We start from the raw sequence: 23,214 nt of genomic DNA on the forward strand, positions 1-23,214 counted from the left end.
TATTTAACATCATACAGCAAACGTCATCTCTAAAGCCCTTTTCAACTCCGTGTGACGTTCTGATAACAATAAGCAGGCGGTTTTCTTAACCTACAAAGCAACCGCCATGCACGGAGACGATTTGTTATCCGAAATCAATACGAAAAAAACGCTTGAATTTCTTCCGGCGACAATTTTCGTCTCGGTCGTTATCGTACTTGGCGTCCTCGGGAATTCTATTTCCTTGGCCTTCTACGGCTGGAAGGTGGCAAAGACTTCGACGAACTTCTTCATTTGCGCCCTGTCCGCCGTCGACCTCATTACGTGTTTCGTCCTTCTTGGCGAGGTAATCGAACTATGCTACGTCGTTAACTTTCCCGGCGTTTTCCTCTGCAAGTCTCTCTACTTTTTGAATCAATGGCTGGTAGTCACGTCAGGAATGATGCTTCTCCTGGTGGCCATGGACCGATTCCGGAAGATATGCCGGCCTCTGAAGTGGCAGTTCACGGAGCGGACGTGTCGGCTGTCATTCGGGGTATTTGTAGCGTACGGTCTCGCGCTCTCGTTTCGGAACTTATGGACAGTGAACGTCATTTCAGCGCGCATTCCGGATGATGAGCTTAATCAGACGGTCAATGGATCGTACTGTACACTTGACCTGCAAAACTACAACGTCGCCGTTCAGTTCTTTAACTACATCGACCTTTGTACATTCGTCGTCATCATCGGTGGTTCCAGCGTGCTGTACGGTTTTATTGTGCGAGAAATAATCATGTCCCGAAAGCGCGTGGATAGATTCACTCGACGGATACCGAATTTTGTTCCATCGCCATCGTCAAGCCAAGCGGAAAAAGTCATTCCAAATGTACGAAGGAATTCGTCTGATATTAGTTGTTCCAATTCAGTTGTTGAGGCAGAAAAAACATCGGTCTCGATAGATACTGCCAGCACCCCAGTGTACAATTCACAGATGCTTGACAACATCCTCCTGCGAAGCGGATCCAAACGAAGCCGACCAGCGACAAATCTCCAGGTCAAAACGTCTGAGGTTGAAAAGAAAATAACGTTTATGCTGATATTAATAACCGTCGTGTCGCTCGTCAGTTTTGTGCCGCATTTCGTGGTGAACCTTGCGTTGAAGGAAAGGATTATAAGCGCGAGAGATGAATTTACTGTGGGGGTTCAGTTCCTGCTGAGAATGTTCATGATAAACAACGCTATAAACCCATACGTCATGGCGATATGTAACAGACAGTTTCGGCTTTTCATCAAAACCAGTATTCTGGGTTGTAAAGGAACACAAACTATGGAGGTCAACTGAACAATTTGCAGTAATGAAACGGAATACTTTAGTAAGATTAATACCCAAATGACTAATTGACAAAATCAAGAACATATTAAGATAGTGATTGCAATGGTGCACTTTTTAATTTATTGAATGATGTGCTCGTAATTGATGTTTTGGGTTGTTAATGGAGTCACATTTCATATTTTAGTATTTTGCATTACACAATGTTTGATTATAAACATATTTATTACATATTTATATTGAGCCAAAACATCACAAGATAATCTCATACGACATATTCGGGTTATTTTTTATATATATTTCACTTCGTATTTTACATCCATTTGTTAATACTTGTTACGATTGTTCTTGAGAAAGATTTTATGGACTATTTACTACAAAATGATCTCGGTCGTTTCGGTTTGCATTCACTACTCATTCATAAAGGTGAAGAATTAATTACCGATTTTTAAATATTGTTTCCGTATTTTATATATAAAGGTTATCAAAAATACAATATGTATGTGCTATTGGACATTACCATAAAAATATGAGCAATACAACTTGTTTTGAGCTCAAAATACAGTGTCCTCCAAGTCAATCGTGTTTATAAACAATCAGTTTATTTACATCGCTGTTTACTCGTGAAAGTGAAAGTGAAAGTAACTCAGGTCACCAAAAATATATCGTTGATTTTCAATGTTTTTCGGTATCACTCACAAAGTATGATTCTTCTAATAATGGTCAAAACGTTTTTAGTGATTTAATTACCGGTAGTTACTTTTTGCTGGTAAAAATGTGTTTTTAATAGAATTAAAAGTGAATGTTCTTTTGGCTATTTTTAGCATACATCACCGCTTTGGGGCTACACATCACGTTAGTTGCAAAGTTGTAAACATTTCTTCCAATTATGAAACGGGTATATCTTTAATATTTCTTGACAACGTTGCACCTCAGCTGTGTTATTAGCATTTTTTATGCAAGAGTAACTAAAATCCGGTAAAAATTAGGCAAGTTTATTTGCATAACAATTGGATTTGTCACCTTTATAGGGCCTTTAAGTTACAAACAGCTTAAGGTGAAATGCTTAACTCTTAACTGCAATAGGCTAAACGATTTCACTGGGCTCAAGTGTTTACCCTGAAATGCTTATAAAACGTACCAAAGAATATTAGCTTTAACTTGAGCGACTAATGGCGAGTAGAATGTCGTACTTAAATTTCTTTATTTTATTATATTTTATTTTATTTGTTTTTCAATTTCTACCCTCGAACGTCATAGATTTACATTTATTTTAATGTCAATTCGATATAACATATTGCATAATTATATTGGTACTTGGGGAAAGGTCATTCTATACAGAAAGGTTTGATGTCACTGTGAACGTGTGTGGACAACACGGGGAAATATTCTTGTCCCAGCCACCGCGCAGAGATTTAACTGGAACCAGCCTAGCTTGATCAAATCCCTGCCTTCATGACAAACCACGAGATGAAAGACTATCCACGTGCTAAATAATTTAACCGTTGTTATTTTTACTCTTTTTTAAATTTAGGTAATTTCTTTTGAGTATGAACCTGAATATATACACCATTTTCAAAATATAAAAGCACATGATACTACTTTTCATAATACAATACTTAAACAGAATAAACAAGACTATTGTCAAGCAATATAAGTCCCCTACTGGCTCCAATATTGTCAGAAATTCAACCATTTTCAGAATATTTTTTTTATATGTGTTGCCATAGCAACCAGAAGTTTTGACGTAGGAACAAAATGAAATGACGTCATAATGTCCATATTGACATCTATCCATGTTCAAAGTTTCATGAAAACAGACAAACTGACAGACAGACAGACAGACAGACAGACAGACAGACAGACAGACAGACAGACAGACAGACAGACAGACAGACAGACAGACAGACAGACAGACAGACAGACAGACAGACAGACAGACAGACAGACAGACAGACAGACAGACAGACAGACAGACAGACAGACAGACAGACAGACAGACAGACAGACAGACAGACAGACAGACAGACAGACAGACAGACAGACAGACAGACAGACAGACAGACAGACAGACAGACAGACAGACAGACAGACAGACAGACAGACAGACAGACAGACAGACAGACAGACAGACAGACAGACAGACAGACAGACAGACAGACAGACAGACAGACAGACAGACAGACAGACAGACAGACAGACAGACAGACAGACAGACAGACAGACAGACAGACAGACAGACAGACAGACAGACAGACAGACAGACAGACAGACAGACAGACAGACAGACAGACAGACAGACAGACAGACAGACAGACAGACAGACTGAAAGACAGACGGAATGCAAACCATAAGTCCCCTCCGGTGAAACCGGTAGGGGACTAACAAAATACTTTCAAAGCTTGTAGGATTTTCTTGTGATGGCAGTGGTTGTATGTGAAAGCAAGGAACGACAACTGTCGTCCAAGGACACAACGGCTCTTGATGAGCCGATTTGAAGTGGCCATAGCTGAGACGTCCTCCACTCAGACCACTTATCTAAACAATCATAGAATAAGAGTATATACATGTTTTCCACGTCGGGTCACATAGCGCAAATATCATTCTATTTTGATTACACCATAGTTTCCCACGCCTGGTTGTGTAGTATGAAGCTTTTTGAGTACCTTCAAATAAACATCTATACAATTATTTACCCTGATCTTTTATTAATATAATATAGTACTGCTTAAATATTGCCATAAATCGCAATGGTTGACTATATGAAAATCACTTAAGTTGTCCATGTTGGGTTGCCTTAAGCATTAAAAACAGACGAAAATTTACGGAAAGAACCATAATGCTCTACTAATTTTCAATTACCACACAATATGTCAATTAATGGTGAGTTACCGTTGCCAAAGCCGACCGGACTTGTGTTCAGTGTATCGGGTTCCTCACATATGAGCAGTTTCCCCATAAAACGTGTAATTATGTTAACGGGGGAAAGTGCGACACAAAGGAAAACCTGGGTTCTTATAGGGCTCGATATAAAGCATTTAGTACATTACACATTGTACATTAGTACACTTAACATTTAGCATTTAGTACAATACACATCGACTTTTGGAGTTACATGAGTTAGAGGAGTAAAGACGAGTTCGCAGCTTACGGTTTACGCGCGGGATCTAACCTGATCCTAACTTTTGGGACCAGTGTGTAAGCACGATACGAAGGATCCGCTCTGACGTAGGAAATCTATGGTACCTTTACATAGCAAACTACTGCGGCAATAGGCAATCAGATATTGGGAATTATGGTGTTATTTAAAAGGCTCAATGTTGGCGCCCTAGGCGACTAAAAAAGCCGAACTTTATTATGTTGTTGTCCCAAAATGTTTATGCGCTATCCTTTGTGAGTGTGTTGATATCATTTTGTAAATAATGTTTAAGTCTTGTCTTGATTCCAAATAAAAAGGTGATTTTCACACTGTATTTACATAGAATCATCAATGGATCGCGTATGACGACGTGGCTTTCTCATCTTTGCAAAAGATTTAGTACTTTTAAATAAATTATAAAAAAACAGCAATAACACACAATGAAACAAGCAGCATAAATTGAAACTGGTCATATTAGGTCAAAGCTAATAGTTCAAGGTCTATTTCATAAGTAATGTAAACATGGCGTATCGCGGTAATAATTTAACGACATAGTGTCCGAGTATAAAGCAAAGTGGTTCGTGTTGTATTTTGTTGTTTCATTTCAGAAAAAAATATTAATGTGGTTGATTGTTACTGTTATAACGGAAAGTGGGAAAGTCCACAATGAATAATAGTTCAAAATCGTGATTATGTAAATTAAGGCTAACAATTTTACGGCAAAGGTCGATATACACGTTAATGGTCATTGTTGTCTCTCTGGTGCGCGTATCATAAACATCTCTGCTTAAACTTCCCGTCGTTAAATTCTCATGCAAAAGAACACATGAACGTTTATTTTATGTAAGTCCTATTTCTATATCATAGTATGTTCTATGATAACCAACGGTTCAAATTATTGATGCATGGAAGTTAAAGCACGCGTCGTAGAGGTTAAAGCACGCGTGCGTGACCGTGTGTTATTTAACTACTAACTATGGTATAAATCTATAATATCTAAAAAGGTTAAATTTTTGCCGAGTCTGTATTTATAATTTTAAGAACATATATATAAGGATATAAATATGCACAATGCTCTGTGAAAAGGGGGTTTAATGCATGTGCGTAAAGTGTTGTCCCATATTAGCCTATGTAGTCGGCACTGTACGCACATGCATTAAACCCCTTTTTCAACGATCACGGCTCATATTCCTATTCCTGCAAAATAAATTCAGTCTCGAGTAGCAAACCATAATAAAACAGCATGAAGACAATTAAATACATAAAACAATGGATCGAACGACGCCAAATACTTTCATATATTGTACCTCACATAAATTTGTTTCTTCTTTGCGTATATAAGCTATACAGTATAACGCCCGCTGACTGGATGCGCGCGCATTTAATACTGCCCGCTAGAATGTTATTTTTTTTGTAACAGTTGTGCAAGTTTCACAACGCAAAGATTGTTCGAGTACTGCTTCTTTTGTTTACAAAAATGTAAATTGTGTATTCTTGTTTTACACCGGTACATTTTATTAATAGCAAAGACCTATGAAATAATTCATTAAGTACATGGAATTTATGTATCCGACATCGGCGAAGCGGGATCGGTTACCATACACGTGCGGCCATTTTAACAGGTACGAGCTTGTATCCTGGTATTTAATAGGTCTTTGCATTTTCGCATAAATTTGCTCGATAATCGTAGCCGTTGCTACTAACGCGTCGCCATCTTATTGGTCACTCGACCACGTGACCCGCCGCAAGATAGAATGATATACGCGAGGTTTCGAATCTGTGTATTCTATAGGCCTTTGCTAACAGTAACTGATAAATATTGATGAAATGTATACTGTGTTGTTTATTTTTATTTCTTTAGACATTTATTTGCATAAAAACGTTCGGTATAATATAAGAAATAGAAAACCTCACTTCAGGCCCAATGGCATTATCGTGACGAGCCAGGCAGCACCACATAGTATTCGGTCCATATACTATTTGGGGCTGCCTTGCTGATCACTATTTTGGCATAGGCCCCTTAGTGAGGTTTTCTTCTATGTCTTAATTAAATCAAAGATCCCAGGTGACGTCATTTTAGTACATTTGCATGTAAATGACATTCTGCCAAACATATCTCACATATATAAATGATAACGTTTACGTTTTGTGTAAGGTTATGATGATATATTTTATTACAATATAAAACGTTCGTATGACATCAGAATAAAATGATGGTTTCTCGTATTTGGTATCTTTCACGTTCTACTCGATTTTGACAAAATTTTGCTTTGGAATCGGTAAAAGGTAGCACTACCCCTGATAAGAAATGTTGGTGTCACAATATCGATAATTATGTATATCATACATTTAGAGAAAAATGAATTGGTAGGATGGCAAACATGTTTTTTATTTTATCCATATAACTTGCCTCGAATCATTGATATAACTATAGGTCGGTGCAAATTTATGTCCCAAAGGGGATAATGCTTACTTGTCCTCGAAGCAAAAGCTTTATTTGGTAAAAATCAAACCGAAATTAAGATATTTACACAGATTTCAAACTTAACTGCCAATTTTTTTTAAAAATGAAATCTTTACAAAAATGACGTCGCATACCTCATGTAAAGGCCACAATGAAAAACGAGTGATTAAATTATGATATGTTCTTAGACGAAAACGTTGAAGACAACAAACCCGCTTGTCATACGAATACTTCGATAACGGTTGACACTTTATTAACAGAGAAAAACAAAAGTCACTTGCGAGTAATAAGTTCCGCATTTTTTTAAATGTACAATAAAAGAATATAAATAACTTCTTCACAATACACACGTATATACCATTGATCAACTCAACCATGTCCGATGTGTCCAAAATAACTTTTACTGTGCTTCGAATACTGAACTTTTCATATATTTAAATGAATTATGAATCACAATATGGCATGTTTTTATAGGTGACATGCATTATGTTGTTGACACTTTGGTTCCCAATACAGGACACGTCGGATAACGGAGACTTTCAATAAATCGGGCACTCTCTGAGTTTTATCTTCTTCTTGAAATAAGTTTATTTATACTATGACTTTTATTACCAAATTGTTTACTTTTGCAGCATGTAGAGAAATTACCGTGCTTCAAACCCTTAAATGTATATATCATTCAATGACATTTGAACGAGCCTTTTACCGGAGGTATGAACGATGTTGTAAACACTTCAATACGCCATAAAGGATACGTCTTATAACGGGAACGTTCAACAAATTTGGCACTCTGATATGGTGTAGACCGGCGAGAGTACCAAGTAAAGTAACAAGGAAGCAGACACTGAGAGGAATGTATATAACCTACAAAATTAACATCGATATAAATTAACACAAAAAAAACACAACTTCAAGCCTATATGGTCAGAGTTTAATTTCATCCATGACGTACCTTAATTGTATATACCATGAAATATCATATTCCACATGGATAATAACAATAAAGCCAATATTTGGTGACTCTTTTTTTATTTACGTCACTTCCGTAATTGTTATTTATTGCCTGCTTACTATAACAGTATCCAACATCGAATTTCGCATTTCTGGTTAGCTACAATATTGAGTTATGTCTGTCAAAAAGTGTCGGATAATCGGTAACAGAAGAGCCATTGCTATTGAAATCATCGATTAAAGAAGTGTCCATTATAAAAATGTGGCATCTTATTTTTTTTTTACAAAAATTGAAATTCTGTCGGCAAACTACACATTTGACATGTTGAAGTATTAATAGACATATTGATCCTTGAATTCGAGTAGTAAACACGTTCTTGGTTTATTTCTTAGTATTTTTATTTAATTGATCATCCAGTTCATACTGATTTCTATGACATTTTCTCCGTTTGCATGAAATCCTCAACGAATTTCTTTCTTTGCAAAACGAAGTGTTATACTATTCATCGAGAAAACCACGTTTCGTGTCCAAAAACCCACGAAACTGAACATCAATGCAATAAAGCTGTAGAACTCACCTCTCGCGCGTGACTTTTGTTGTTCTCTGTTATCAAAGTGCCATCCCATATTAGTGTAGCCGTGTGACCGGCGCGACAAAGACCGAATACTCGATTCTTTATTGTGTATTGACCTTTGAGTTAGTTTTTTCTGGTCAGTTAAGATCGAGTTCACACGTTAAGCCTACGATTTACTCGTGTGCGACATTATATGCACGTTATACTTAAAATCTTGATAAAATAATAGTGCGTGCTTTATTCAACAGTGAACATACTAGGGTACTCGACCTCTTCACATCTCTTATTACAATACTAACTGCACTTTTTTCGCGAAGTCAGCATTATGTTTTCCAGTTCAATATACTTACAACTAGTCTTTTTGGCCATAATACGGTTTCTTCGCAATGTATTACGTTTCGTAACATGCGTTTCAATGACACGGGATGGAACCATTATTGTCGGTAACGAAAACGCCAAACGCGGTGATATGATAGACCACCAAGTCAAATGCTAAATAATGATAGGCTACGACATCGCCAAATGGAAACCCATTTTTGATAGGCCTCGAAATCGCAAATTGTTGTGCTATGATAGGCTATTAAATCACGCAATGGTTTGCTATGATGGTTGCAACCATCATACTTACGTAATGCTTTTTTCTAGAGGGGGGGGGGGTATTTATTGTTCAGTTGTCAATAAATTTGGCTAGATTTGATCCCATTAGTTTGTCTTATCGCGAGGATCCTCTTTAGCTCTCAAATTAATGCACGTGACAATATCATCGTTTATCACGGTGGTGCATTTCTGCAAGGCTCTCAAGAGGAACAGCCGCAAGATGTTATTGTGCAACGCTGGTGTTAGTTATTTGCCATATCAGAATCAAAGCGCTGAAGGCACTGAAGATGTTCGCTATTGCATAATTTAACACGCAATTCATTTTTGAAAATCAATCGCAAGTTTGAAATGAACACACGCCATTCAACTTTATAAAGTGTGTGTCATAGCGCACGGGTCGAGTTTTGTGTGCATTTTTTATCATCCTTATTATTTCATAGAAATATCTAAGACAAAATAAAAACAACATGCTTTTTGAAAGTTCTGAAAGCATAGAAAGTATGATGAAAATGGTTTTGATAACTTAATATAAAGAAAATTTGCAGTCACCATCATATTAAAGGAATATTTTTTTCTAATATCAAATGACTATCTCACCAAGAATATAAATTCATAATGAAAGTTCCGTGTACAAAACTTTTGATTTTTGACACCATATACAAATTCAAAATATACAACAATCTTCGTATCTTGTATATGGAGGAATAAAAGTATATAAACATTGCTGTTTATGCTTTACTTATTACCCGAGCAGTTCACACGGTGTCAACAACGCTAACATAAACATAGGTATAGAGCACTCATGCGCTTTTAGGCGTAGCTGTTTCAGTTTTCATCTTAGTGACTTTTACATAACGCCAACAGACACGCATGAATATTTTCGAATATTTAATAAGCTGATTCGAGATACAACCTCTGAATTTTTGCTACATCACTGCGTATGTGCTCAATTCAAAGGATGTAGCACTGTTCAGTGTAAGGAATTCCGGAAAACTCTCTGTATGCTCAAACGACACAAATTGTGGCCCTGTTACAATTACGCGTTACAATCCATCTCGCAGAATTTCACTTTCGCCTCCAAGATGAGAAAACAATCATTAGCGAAATAGTATAGTGTCACGATAAGAGAAAATCGTTTAATTATCATACCACAATGTTTGCCGTACTTGGTCAGCACGTCTGGAAATCATTCCTTAATGTGTGGATAGGCTGCCATTATTAACAAGTTTGCTATTTTCAATTCAATTTTGTATCAAAAAGCATTGTTCTTAAATGTGGCATTTTCAATTCGCAATGAGATTTGTAATGACCCTCGTCATGTGAAAATGGGTCTTATTCCATATGCGCCCATCATATAAATAGCCCACTCAGCTATCACTCCTTCTGGTAAGGAGAAACATAACATATTGAGTGATTTTAAAGCGAACAGCGTCGCCTATGGCCTGACTGCGCAAAAGCACATGTTGGGTTTAACAAACGCTTGCCGAAACGCATAAGACCCATTTTCGCATGACGGCGCTATTGACGTGTGATTTAAATGTGTCGAAAGAAAACTGCGTTTAAATCAAATATAAACATACGATATATTTCGATAGTGAAGAAAGATACTCATAACAAGGCATATGAGGACACATATGAAGTGCTCTCCCGTAGTATATTTTTTATTTTACTCACACTAATGTGTGGTTTGACAATGCTAACACACATTTCATGCGGTGAATATGCAGCTTACAAGTGAAAAACACAACACAATAGTTAAACTTTGTTTAATTGTATTTAATTATTTAGAAAAGTAAATTGCTAACTTTATTTCAAAATCAGCGTATACGCCGACTACATTTTTAAAAGACATTTATTGTTATAAATATATTTAATATAATATATTAGGTTGTTTTCGGTTTTAGCGATTAAAAAGCATTTTCGAGGTTGCCTATAGTATGCCTGTAGTAATTCATGAACTCATATCCAACTGTCTATGTATTGAGAACTGTGAATATAAACAAGCTTAACCTTCTACTTACCTTCTGCTATTGCATTCGTATTATTATTATAAATTGTTATATTCGGGTTTAGCAATTATGAAACTTTTTTTTGTCTATCGTGTCGCTGAAGTTATTGTTGAACTTATGTTCAACGTTTTATAAATTGAGAATATAAACAAAGACCTATAGATAATATGGGTCTTTGATATAAATAAGCGTCAACTTTTTCCCGAATCTCTCATTTTACGGCCTGTACTACGTCATTGAGTTGTATGCGAGAGCGTAACCTATTGCGTTGTTATAACCCGTAAACTTTCCTTTGTTTATCGACAGACGCATCTATTAATAGCCTCATATATCATGAATGCCAAAACTACCGGGAAAAAGAACCACGTGACCAAATAGGACGCAAAACGCAAATACCATGCGACTACGACTTTTATTATGTAAGAAAGCTCCGCAATTCCTTTGAAGTCGGAGCCTTGTGATTGCTATTACTTAAATAATTGACCTCTAACTGAAGTAAGCAAAGGAAACGCAGCACCTAATTGACCCATTCCTTCTATGTGCGAAGGCAGATTGAATTTTACTAATGTATGGTTTGCCTATTATAACACACATTATAATGCGGTAAATATGCGACTAACAAGTCAAAAACACTATAATTAAACTTTTGTTTTGAATTAAGTTATTTAGAAAACAAAATTCCAAATCTTATTTCAAAACAGCAAGACTACATTTTTTAGAGAATATTATTGTAATATTTACATGTTTTTTTAACAGTTTCAGCGATAATGAAACATTTTTTTATGTTGTCTATCGTATCCCTGTAATAATTGTTGAACTCGTGGTCAACGTATTATTAATTGAGACCTGTGAATATAAACAAGCGTAACCTTATACTACTGCGTTATTCTCACACGGACTCCCCTTTGTTTATCGCCAGCCTCAGATTTATGAATGAGATGAGCGAAAATACTACGTCACGCACACGCAGCAGAAAGTGGACTATTTTAATCATTCATAAACAATCTCCTCCGCGACACGTACAATACGATCATTGTTAATTGATTCTTTTATATAAAACACCGTTCGAAAATATTGAATGTAACACGATATTAATATAATGTTGCCATTTGTGAATACACATAATTGGAGAACTCAAACCTCTTTCATAAATTATACAACTCTTTCTTGCGCGGATACGCAAGCGGGTATTGGGTTAATCATACCTAGTCGTATCGACCTGAATTTCACACTAAGCACTTTAGACGGGCGCTAAAGCGCCCATCTAAAAACTGAAGACTGCAGGGCAGTGATGCTGAAAGGGAATTGTCTGAACATGTTTGTTATGATCAGGAAACGTCTCGGTGTAATGAAACGATTCGGACCCGACTGTCGGAAAATGCATGAAAACATTTTAGGCTCTAAAGGGCGTGATTGTTTAAAATACATTAACCAACCTGGAGAATTTGGATATTTTAATCAGGTATGTGAAGTTGGCTGTTAGATGTTAGCTGTTCATCAGATGTTTAAAACAGAAATGCACAGCTGTGCATTGGGTGTTAATCAGATGTTTAAAACAGAAATGCACAGCTTTGCATTGGGTGTTAATCAGATGTTTAAAGTAGGAATGTACAGCTGTGCATTGGATGTTCGTCGGATGTTTAAAATACAAATGCACAGCTGTGCATTGGGTGTTCATCAGATATTAAAAAAAAATTCACAGCTGTGCATTGGGTGTTCGTCAGATGTTTAAATTAGAAATGCATAGATGTGCATTAGGTGTTCATCAGATGTTTACAATTTAAATACACAGCTGTGCATTGGGTGTTCATTAGATGTTTAATATATAAATGAATAGCTGTGCATTGGGTGTTCGCCAGATGTTAAAATAGAAACGCAAAGCTGTGCATTGGATATTCGTCATATGTTTAAATACAAACGCACAGCTGTGCATTGGGTGTTCATCAGATGTTTAAAACAGAAATGCACAGCGGTGCATAGGGTGTTAATCAGATGTTAAAATAGAAATGCACAGCTTTGTATTGGGTGTTCGTCAGATGTTTAAAATACAAATGCACAGCTGTGCATTTAATGTTCGGCAGATGTTCAAAATACAATTCCACAGCTCTGCATTGGGTGTTCATCAGATGTTTAATATATAAATGAATAGCTGTGCATTGGATGTTCGTCAGATGTTTAAAAAAAGAAATACATAGCTGTGTATTGGGTGTCCGTCAGATGTTTAATAGAGAAATGCATAGCGGTGCATTGGGTGTTTATCAGATGTTTAAAATAGAAATACATAGCTGTGCATTGGGTGTCCGTCAGATGTTAAAATAGAAACGCAAAGTTGTGCATTGGGTGTTCGTCAGATGTTTAAAATTTAAATGCACAGCTGTGCATTGGGTGTTCGTCAGATGTTTAAAAAAGATATGCACAGCTGTGCATTGGGTGTCCTTTAGATGTTTAAAATAGAAATGCATAGCTGGGCATCGGGTGTTCATCAGATGTTTAAAAAAGAATTGCACAGCTGTGCATTGGGTGTTCGTCAGATGTTTAAATTAGAAATGCATAGATGTGCATTGTGTGTTCTTCAGATGTTTACAATTTAAATGCACAGCTATGCATTGGGTGTTCATCAGATGTTTAATATATAAATGCATAGCTGCACATCGGGTGTACGGCAGAAGTTTAAAGTAGAAATGCACAGCTGTGCATTGGGTGTTAATCAGATGTTTAAAATAGAAATGTACAGCTGTGCATTGGATGTTCGTCGGATGTTTAAAATACAAATGCACAGCTGTGCATTGGGTGTTCATCAGATATTTAAAAAGAAATGCACAGCTGTGCATTGGGTGTTCGTCAGATGTTTAAATTAGAAATGCATAGCTGTGAATTGGGTGTTCGTCAGATGTTTACAATTTAAATGCACAGCTGTGCATTGGGTGTTTATCAGATGTTTAATATATAAATGCATAGCTGTGCATTGTGTGTTCGTCATATGTTTAATATATAAATGCATAGCTGTGCATTACGCGTTTGTCAGATGTTTAAAATAGAAATGCACAGCTATGCATAGGGTGTTAATCAGATGTTTAAAACAGAAATGCACAGCTGTGTTTTGGGTGTTAATCAGATGTTTAAATTAGAAATGCATAGCTGTGCATTAGGTGTTCGTCAGATGTTTACAATTTAAATGCACAGCTCTGCATTGGGTGTTCATCAGATGTTTTATATATAAATGAATAGCTGTGCATTGGGTGTTCGTCAGATGTTTAAAATAGAAATGCATAGCTGCGCATCGGGTGATCGGCAGAAGTTTAAAATAAATGCACAGCTGTGCATTGGGTGTTCATCAGATGTTTAAAATAGAAATAAATAGCTCTGAATTGGGTGTCCGTCAGATGTTAATAAAGAAATGCGAAGTTGTGCATTGGGTGTTCGTCAGATGTTAAAAATACAAATGCACAGCTGTGCATTGGGTGTTCATCAGATGTTTAAAATAGAAATACACAACTGTGCATTGGATGTTTGGAAGATGTTTAAAAACAAATGCAAAGCTGCGCATTGGATGTTCGTCAGATGTTTAAATAGAAATGCACAGCTGTGCATTAGGTGTTCGTTAGATGTTTACAATTTAAATGCACAGCTGTTCATTTGGTGTTCATCAGATGTTTAATATTTAAATGCATAGCTGTGCATTGGGTGTTCGACAAATGTTAAAATAGGAATGCATAGCTTCGCAATGGGTGTTCGGTAGAAGTTTAAAATAGAAATGCACAGCTGTGCATTGGGTGTTAATCAGATGTTTAAAATACAAATGCACAGCTGTGCATTGGATGTTCGTCAGATGTTTAAAAAGCAAATGAAAAGCTGTGCATTCGATGTTTGTCAGATTTTTAAAATAGAAATGCACAGCTGTGCATTAGGTGTTCGTTAGATGTTTACAATTTAAATGCAAAGCTGTTCATTTGGTGTTCATCAGATGTTTAATATATAAATGCATAGCTGTGAATTGGGTGTCCGTCAGATGTTAATATAGAAACGCAAAGTTGTGCATTTGGTGTTCGTCAGATGTTTAACATATTATAAATGCACAGCTGTGTATTGGATGTTCGGCAGATGTTTAAAACAGATATGCACAGCTGTGCATTGGGTGTCCTTTAGATGTTTAAAATGGAAATGCATAGCTGCGCATCGGGTGTTCGGCAGATTAAAATAGAAATGCACAGCTGTGCATTGGGTGTTAATCAGATGTTTAAAATAGAAATGCACAACTGTGCATTGGATGTTCGTCAGATGTTAAAATACAAATGCACAGCTGTGCATTGGATGTTCGTCAGATGTTAAAATACAAATGCACAGCTGTGCATTGGGTGTTCATCAGATGTTTAAAATAGAAATGTATAGCTGCGCATCGGGTATTCGGCAGATGTTAAAAATAGAAATGCACAGCTGTGCTTTTAATGTTCGTCAGATGTTTAAAATAGAAATTCATAGTTGCGCATCGGGTGATCGGAAGAAGTTTAAAATTAATGCACAGCTGTGCATTGGGTGTTCATCATATGTTTAATATAGAAATACATAGCTATGAATTGGGTGTCCGTAAGATGTTAATATGGAAACGCAAAGTTGTGCATTGGTTGTTCGTCAGATGTTTAAAATCCAAATGCACAGCTGTGCATTGGGTGTTCATCAGATGTTTAAAATAGAAATGCACAGCTGCGTATTGGATGTTCGGCAGATGTTTAAAACAGATATGCACAGCTGTGCATTGGGTGTCCATTTTTAAAATAAAAATGAATAGCTGTGCATCGGGTGTTCGGCAGATTAAAATAGAGATGCACAGCTGTGCATTTGGTGTTAATCAGATGTTAAAAATAGAAATGCACTTCTGTGCATTAGATGTTCGTCAGATGTTAAAATACAGATGTACAACTGTGCATTTGATGTTCGTCAGATGTTAAAATACAAATACACAGCTGTGCATTGGATTTTCGGCAGATGTTCAAAATAGAAATGCACAGCTGTGCTTTAGATGTTCGTCAGATGTTTAAAATAGAAATTCATAGCTGCGCATCGGGTGTTCGGCAGAAGCTTAAAATAAAAATGCACAGCTGTGCATTGGGTGTTAAACAGATGTTTAAAATAGATAAATATAGCTGTGAATTGGGTGTCCGTCAGATGTTAAAAAAGAAACGCAAAGTTGTGCATTGGGTGTTCGTCAGATTTAATGCACAGCTGTGCATTGGGTGTTAATCAGATGTTTAAAATCGAAATACACAGCTGTGCATTGGATGTTAATCAGATGTTTAAAATAGAAATGCACAACTGTGCATTGGATGTTCGTCAGATGTTAAAATACAAATGCACAGCTGTGCATTGGATGTTCGTCAGATGTTTAAATACAAATGCACAGCTGTGCATTGGGTGTTCATCAGATGTTTAAAATAGAAAGGTATAGCTGCGCATCGGGTGATCGGAAGAAGTTTAAAATAAATGCACAGCTGTGCATTGGGTGTTCATCAGATGTTTAAAAAAGAAATACATAGCTGTGATTTGGGTGTCCGTCAGATGTTAATATAGAAACGCAAAGTTGTGCATTGAGTGTTCATCAGATGTTTAAAATAGAAATACATATCTGTGAATTGGGTGTCCGTCAGATGTTAATATAGAAACGCAAAGTTGTGCATTGGGTGTTCGTCAGATGTTTAAAATACAAATGCATATTATATTATATTATATTATATTATATTATATTATATTATATTATATTATATTATATTATATTATATTTTATATATATTTTATTATATTCTATATAGATTCTTATCTTCTCTTATCTAGATCTATATTATATTTCATATCTTCTATATTCTCTATCTTATCTTATTCTCTTCTCTTATCTTCTATCTTCTCTCTATCTATTCTATTTCTTCTCTTCTATTCTCTTCTATCTTCTCTCTTCTTATTATTCTCTTTATCTATTTCTCTCTATTATATCTTTTCTATCTTTTTTATTCTTATATTATATTTTATCTTATCTCTATCTTATATTATATCTATCTATATCTTATCTATATATTATCTTATATATATATATTATATCTATTCTTTTATTATCTTTCTCTTATATATATCTTATATATATATTATATTATATTATATTATTATTTATGTTCTATTGTATCTTATCTTATGTATTATCTTATGTATTATATCATATATTATATTATATATCCTATTTCATAGTATATTACATATATTATATATATTATATATTATATATTATTATATATTATTATATATTATATTATATATTATATCTATATATTATATTATATTATATTATATATTTCTATATTATATATCTTATTATTCTATGTATATTTATTCTATTCTATTATTCTTATATAACATTCTCTTTCTTCTATTCTTATTATCTTCTCTCTTCTCTTCTATCTTCTGTTATCTTTCTCTTCTATTATCTTTATCTTTCTTTTCTTCTCTTTCTCTTCTCTTCTCTTCTTTCTATTCTCTATTATCTTATCTTCTCTCTCTCTTCTATTCTTCTCTTATTCTTCTGTTTGTATCTTCTCTTCTGTCTTTCTTCTCTTTTCTCTTCTCTCTTCTCTTCTTCTTTCTCTTCCTCCCTCTCTCTCTCTTCTATCTGTCTTCTCTCTTCTCTTATCTCTTCTCTTATATTTTCTATTGTATATAGAGAATAATAGGTTAGTGTTGATTATAGATCAGGTTTATCATGCGAGGCTTAGAAAACAAAAAGCACGAGCCTTGGCGAGTGCTTTTTCGTTTTCGTGCCGAGCATGATAAACCTGATCTATAATCAACACTAACCTTTTATTCTATTTATCCCACTTTTTTATTCAGTAAACCTTTTTCTTTTAACAAAATTAGTTTTCATGAGTGTTTGTCGTACTTTGATAATGACTGTAGTGTAACCAAGATCAGTGTATTACTCCGCGTTCCAAAAATAACCGCTGATCAAATTGTCATTTAAAATAATCAGAATATCGTTCTGTGACAAAGAATCGTGTGTTACTAATAACAATTTTATTCATATTGAATTGCAAATCTAAAAGTTTTATAACATTAATATAACATTTAGTTGTTCAATACAAGGAACTACATTTGTATACAACGTAGCCTAACACCACACACAATTCACTTTCGATGTTCAAACTATCAACTAGAACACGAGGTGCAAAACATTTGCTTCTTTGTTGTAATATGTGGTTATTTCGTGACGAAATAACAATAACAACTTGGATTTAATCTAATTATTCAAATTAAAATTTTGAATGTGGAAAGTGGCACCAAAGAATTGTGAGGCAAAGTTGTTCGAACGAGAGAAAGACATTTGCTGGTGAAGTGACTGGGTGGGACGAAAATCAAGATCAACTTGTTCAACGGTAGACAGTGGTTGTGTAGGCTGCATTTCGACCATAGTTTCAGTGCATGAAGGTGAACAAGAGGAAGCTGTTTGTTTGTTACATTTACTGGACTGAGCAAGAATGTTGGAACACTTTTGCTGCTGTTCAACAGATATGGTGGAATAATTGGTTATGGACTGGACATTTTTGTGCCCTGTTATGGCCATGATTTCAGTGGGTGGAATGTTTGCATTTCGAAGTTTTTGGACCAGGAATTTGCGAACTGAGTGGTTGGTTATTCTCTTGTGCTCGGGAAAGCCGGCGTCTTTTGCCATGGCCTTCAGCATCTGACCCAGCTTGTTGACACCCAATTGTTGACGCAAGAACCACTGGGATGCAGTGTCAATTGTGCGTGTTGCCAGGTAGAAAGGGTGCTGATCTGAAGAAAAATCAGATGGACGCATATTCGAGTACAGCTTGTAAATTAACACGGGATTTCTTGGTCCAGAAGTGCCGAACATCTTGGGAGACACTTTTCTTATGTCAGCGATGTTCTCTCCTGTGCGCGTTTTCGTTTGCCGCTCGTTTAACTCGAGATACTCAACACCATTCGAGTCTACACGGAGGCGGACGTCTCCCCACCTAACAAAATACAAGAATCTTAATTTAATGTCAGATATGAACAATAATGAAATACAGCATTTAAGTTGAAGCGGATGTACTTAGTGAATGGGGTGAAAAAATACTGAGAAAAATTGATACATATTTTGTGTGTTTGTGTGTAAAAATGTTTCTTACCGCAAATTGTATTGCTCCGTTGTACCTCGCAAGCCAAAATGAAGGCAGTTGTTCAACCAGACTGTATTTAACAAGGCTTTCGGAGACTCCGTGCCAAGGATCCCCTTCTCCCAGAGCAGATCGATGTCGGTATCACTCAGCGGATGGGCCTCCCTAGGACGGTTTCCCATACCCTAAATTGGTGATTTATATTTATTATACTGTTTCATTTAACTTTTCGACTATATTTTTTAATTTAAATTTATTTTTTGAGTATTCTATCTTTCGTAGGCTTACAGTATTACTTTTAATGTGACTTTCAGACTTTTATTTATTAACTGCAACTTTATGTCGACAGGGTATTAGTTTCGTACAGACTACACTTGGGATTTTTTCCCAATTTTGTCATAAATGATACGTTTTCTGTTGAATATGTTATTTTTGCCAAATTTCTTTTAGTTATAACCGTTCATCTCAATTTTACCTGTTTCTTAAGACTTTTTTTCTTTGCATTGTAGGTGTCCCTTGTGAGTGCAAATTGGGCTCCAGTCCCTGTCATGACTGAACATCCATAGCGATGTCGTTTCAGGTACCTGTCAACACTAGCAACGATGCCACGGAGGGAGCTTGGTTCAAAATCTGTGCCATTTGACTTTTTAAGGGACAACAGGAAAGTGGCCAAATACTCATCAAGAAGAGTTGGTTCTATGTGGTGGATTTCTTTTGATTCAGCTTTTGACATAAGAAACCTTTTAAATTTGTTTATGTCAGACAAGGTCTTCGATACAGTCTTTTTATTTTCATTTTGGACAATGAAATCAACAACATCAGTGAGGTTAACATCTAAGAACTCTTTATTCTCATGCAGATCTAAAGTTGGGGGGAAGACATTGCTACTGAATGGTGCGTTACTACTGGGGCTGGTTTCATTTTCAATGGTCGATTCAATTTCATTTGTGAACAAAATAGATGGATCAAACCCATATTGTTCCTGGAACTGGCTTAGTGTTAATTCCACTTCAGTTGCTTGTTGCTCATGTTCATTATTTAATTCATCCCAAGTTAATGAGAAATTGACTTTGTCAAATTCATCAGACATTTTGAGGGGTTTACGATTTCGCAGACGATTGTGTTCTATAGTCAAAGGGGAGCAACTCGAACTGACTTCTTCAAAGGGGAGCAACAACAACAGAACCTATTTGCATAGTGTTGATTTTACCTAATACTAGGTTTTAATGACAATAAATGACAAAAAAACTCGTTTTTTTTGCTACTTTCCTTTGTTTTAAGGTCATTAAGATTGACAAACATTTGAGATTGTTTTTATTATTGATGCACTTGGCAAATACAGGTGACGAGGTGCGTGGGAAAAAGTAGTCCCGGTTCGGCAGTTCATGACGTCATTTCGTGCCATTGATTATAGCCTTGCCGTTGATTATAGATGAAATTTAATCAACGGGGCTTTAATCAACCGATTTCGGTGTAAAAGTGGGATAAATTATATTATATATTATATTATATCTTATATTATATATTATATGATATATTATATGATATAATATTATATATTATATTATAATATATTAAAATATATAATAAATAATATTATATAATATATAATATAATATATTACAAAATATATGATATAATATATGATATAATATATGATATAATTTATTATATAATAGAATTAATGTTCTTTTATAAATTGAAAGCAATACTGTCTTATCACCATAATGCGTTCATAGAAATAGAGAATAATAGGTTAGTGTTGATTATAGATCAGGTTTATCATGCGAGGCTTAGAAAACAAAAATCACGAGCCTTGGCGAGTGCTTTTTCGTTTTCGTGCCGAGGATGATAAACCTGATCTATAATCAACACTAACCTATTATTCTATTTATCCCACTTTTTATTCAGTAAACTATTTTTATTTAAACAAAATAAGTTTTCATGAGTGTTTGTCGTACTTTGATAATGACTGTAGTGTAACCAAGGTCAGTGTATTACTCCGCGTTTCAAAAATAACCGCTGATCAAATAATCATTTTTTTTTAAATCAGAATATCGTTCTGTAACAAAATGTCGAGCGTTATTTATTACACTTTTAATCATATTGAATTGCAAATCTTTAAGTTTTATGATATCAATATGGCATTAAGTTGTTATATACAAGGAACTACATTTGTTTACAACGTAGCCTAACACCACACACAATTCACTTTCGATATCAAACTATCGAGTCAATCACGAGGTGCACAATATTTCCTTCTTTGTTATAATATGTGGTTATTTCGTGACAAAATAACAAAGATTACTTGGATTTAAGCTAATTATATACATTAACATTTTGAATGTTGAAAGTGGCACCAAAGAATTGTGAGACAAAGTTGTTCGAACTAGAGAAAGACATTTGCAAGTGAAGTGACTGGGTGGGGCGAACATCAAGATCAACTTGTTCGACGGTAGACATCGGTTGTCTAGGCTGCATTTCGGCCATAGTTTCAGTGCGTGAAGGTGAACAAGAGGAATCTGTTGGATTGTTACATTTACTGGATTGAGCAAGAATGAACACTTTTGCTGCTGTTCAACAGATATGTTGGAATAATTGGTTATGGACTGGACATTTTTGTGCCCTGTTATGGCCATGGTTTCAGTGGGTGGAATGTTTGCATTTCGAAGTTTTTGGACCAGGAATTTGCGAACTGAGTGGTTCGTTATTCTCTTGTGCTTGAGAAAGCCGGCGTCTTTTGCCATGGCCTTCAGCATCTGACCTAACTTGTTGACACCCAATTGTTGACGCAAGAATCACCGGGATGCAGTGTCATTTGTGCGTATTGCCAGGTAGAAAAGATGCTTTAAAGAAAAATCAGATGGACGCATATCCGAGTACATCTTGTAAATGAACAGGATGTCTTGGTCCAGACGATTGTTTTCTACGGTCAAAGGGGAGCAACTCGAACTGACTTCTTCAAAGGGGAGCAACAACAACAGAACCTATTTGCATAGTGTTAAATTTACCTAATACTAGGTTTTAATGACAATAAATGACAAAAAACTCGTTTTTTTTGCTACTTTCCTTTGTTTTAAGGTCATTAAGATTGACAAACATTTGAGATTGTTTTTATTATTGATGCACTTGGCAAATACAGGTGACGAGGTGCGTGGGAAAAAGTAGTCCCGGTTCGGCAGTTGATGACGTCATTTCGTGGCATTGATTAAAGCCTTGCCGTTGATTATAGATGAAATTTAATCAACGGGGCTTTAATCAACCGATTTCGCTGTAAAAGTGGGATAAAGTTTATTCTCTCTTCCCCTTACGATTTACTGACCGAGATCTGACCGAGTACTGACCCTGGAATTCTTCGAGATGGAATTTAATGCGTAATTGCAACTGGGCCGAAATCCGTGTCTATGTTTCTTGTGAATTTGCTACACTTACCAGTGTAACATTACATAAGCAGTACTCAGCAACTCATCTCGAATAGGACGCAGCAATATGACCAATCTTCTTGGGAGGAATTCTCTCAAATCAGCCAATTAAATACTCGGATTTATCCATCGTATCTACTGGCGGGAAAATAATGCCCCCGGCGTTTCATAAGCTATTGATATAGGTCATTTTACGACGTCAAAAGGTCTGGTCAGGCTCCGACTTTATTTACTAAGAGTTTATGGTAGGAATATTCTTTAATGGGACGAACTGATTAAAATGCAGTGATGTGTCATCATTTTTGTTTTTATTTGAAGACATTTACTTTATGTAAAGAAATTACCAGGAAACATTTAGTCAATCTGATCACGGACTCTAGATCAATATACACTCCGTGATCTTATATAATACTTAAGTACACAACCCTACTATGGATGTCAGGTCATTCCGAAGGCACCATCATTTAAAAAGTGTTTAACCCGCACATCAGTTGTGGCGCATGGAGTATTGTTCTCAAAGAAATTGGAGCTAGGAACCACCGGTAGGTATCAGTTGCGCTCTGGGAAAACGGAGCTTAATGCATGTAAAGTGTAAAGTGTCGTCCCAGATTAG

At 35.7% G+C, this 23,214-nt stretch overlaps 1 protein-coding gene across 1 annotated transcript; it reads left to right on the top strand.

Annotated features, from left to right (window-relative positions):
* The first annotated feature begins 418 nt into the window (after positions 1-418).
* Positions 419-1,300, top strand: LOC127849163 (uncharacterized). Its single transcript, XM_052381882.1, has one exon. It carries the CDS (start codon positions 419-421, stop codon positions 1,298-1,300), a length of 882 nt encoding a protein of 293 aa, XP_052237842.1.
* Positions 1,301-23,214: the final 21,914 nt, after the last annotated feature.

This window comes from Dreissena polymorpha, chromosome 10, assembly GCF_020536995.1.
Source record: "Dreissena polymorpha isolate Duluth1 chromosome 10, UMN_Dpol_1.0, whole genome shotgun sequence".
Classification (NCBI taxonomy): Eukaryota; Metazoa; Mollusca; class Bivalvia; order Myida; family Dreissenidae; genus Dreissena; species Dreissena polymorpha.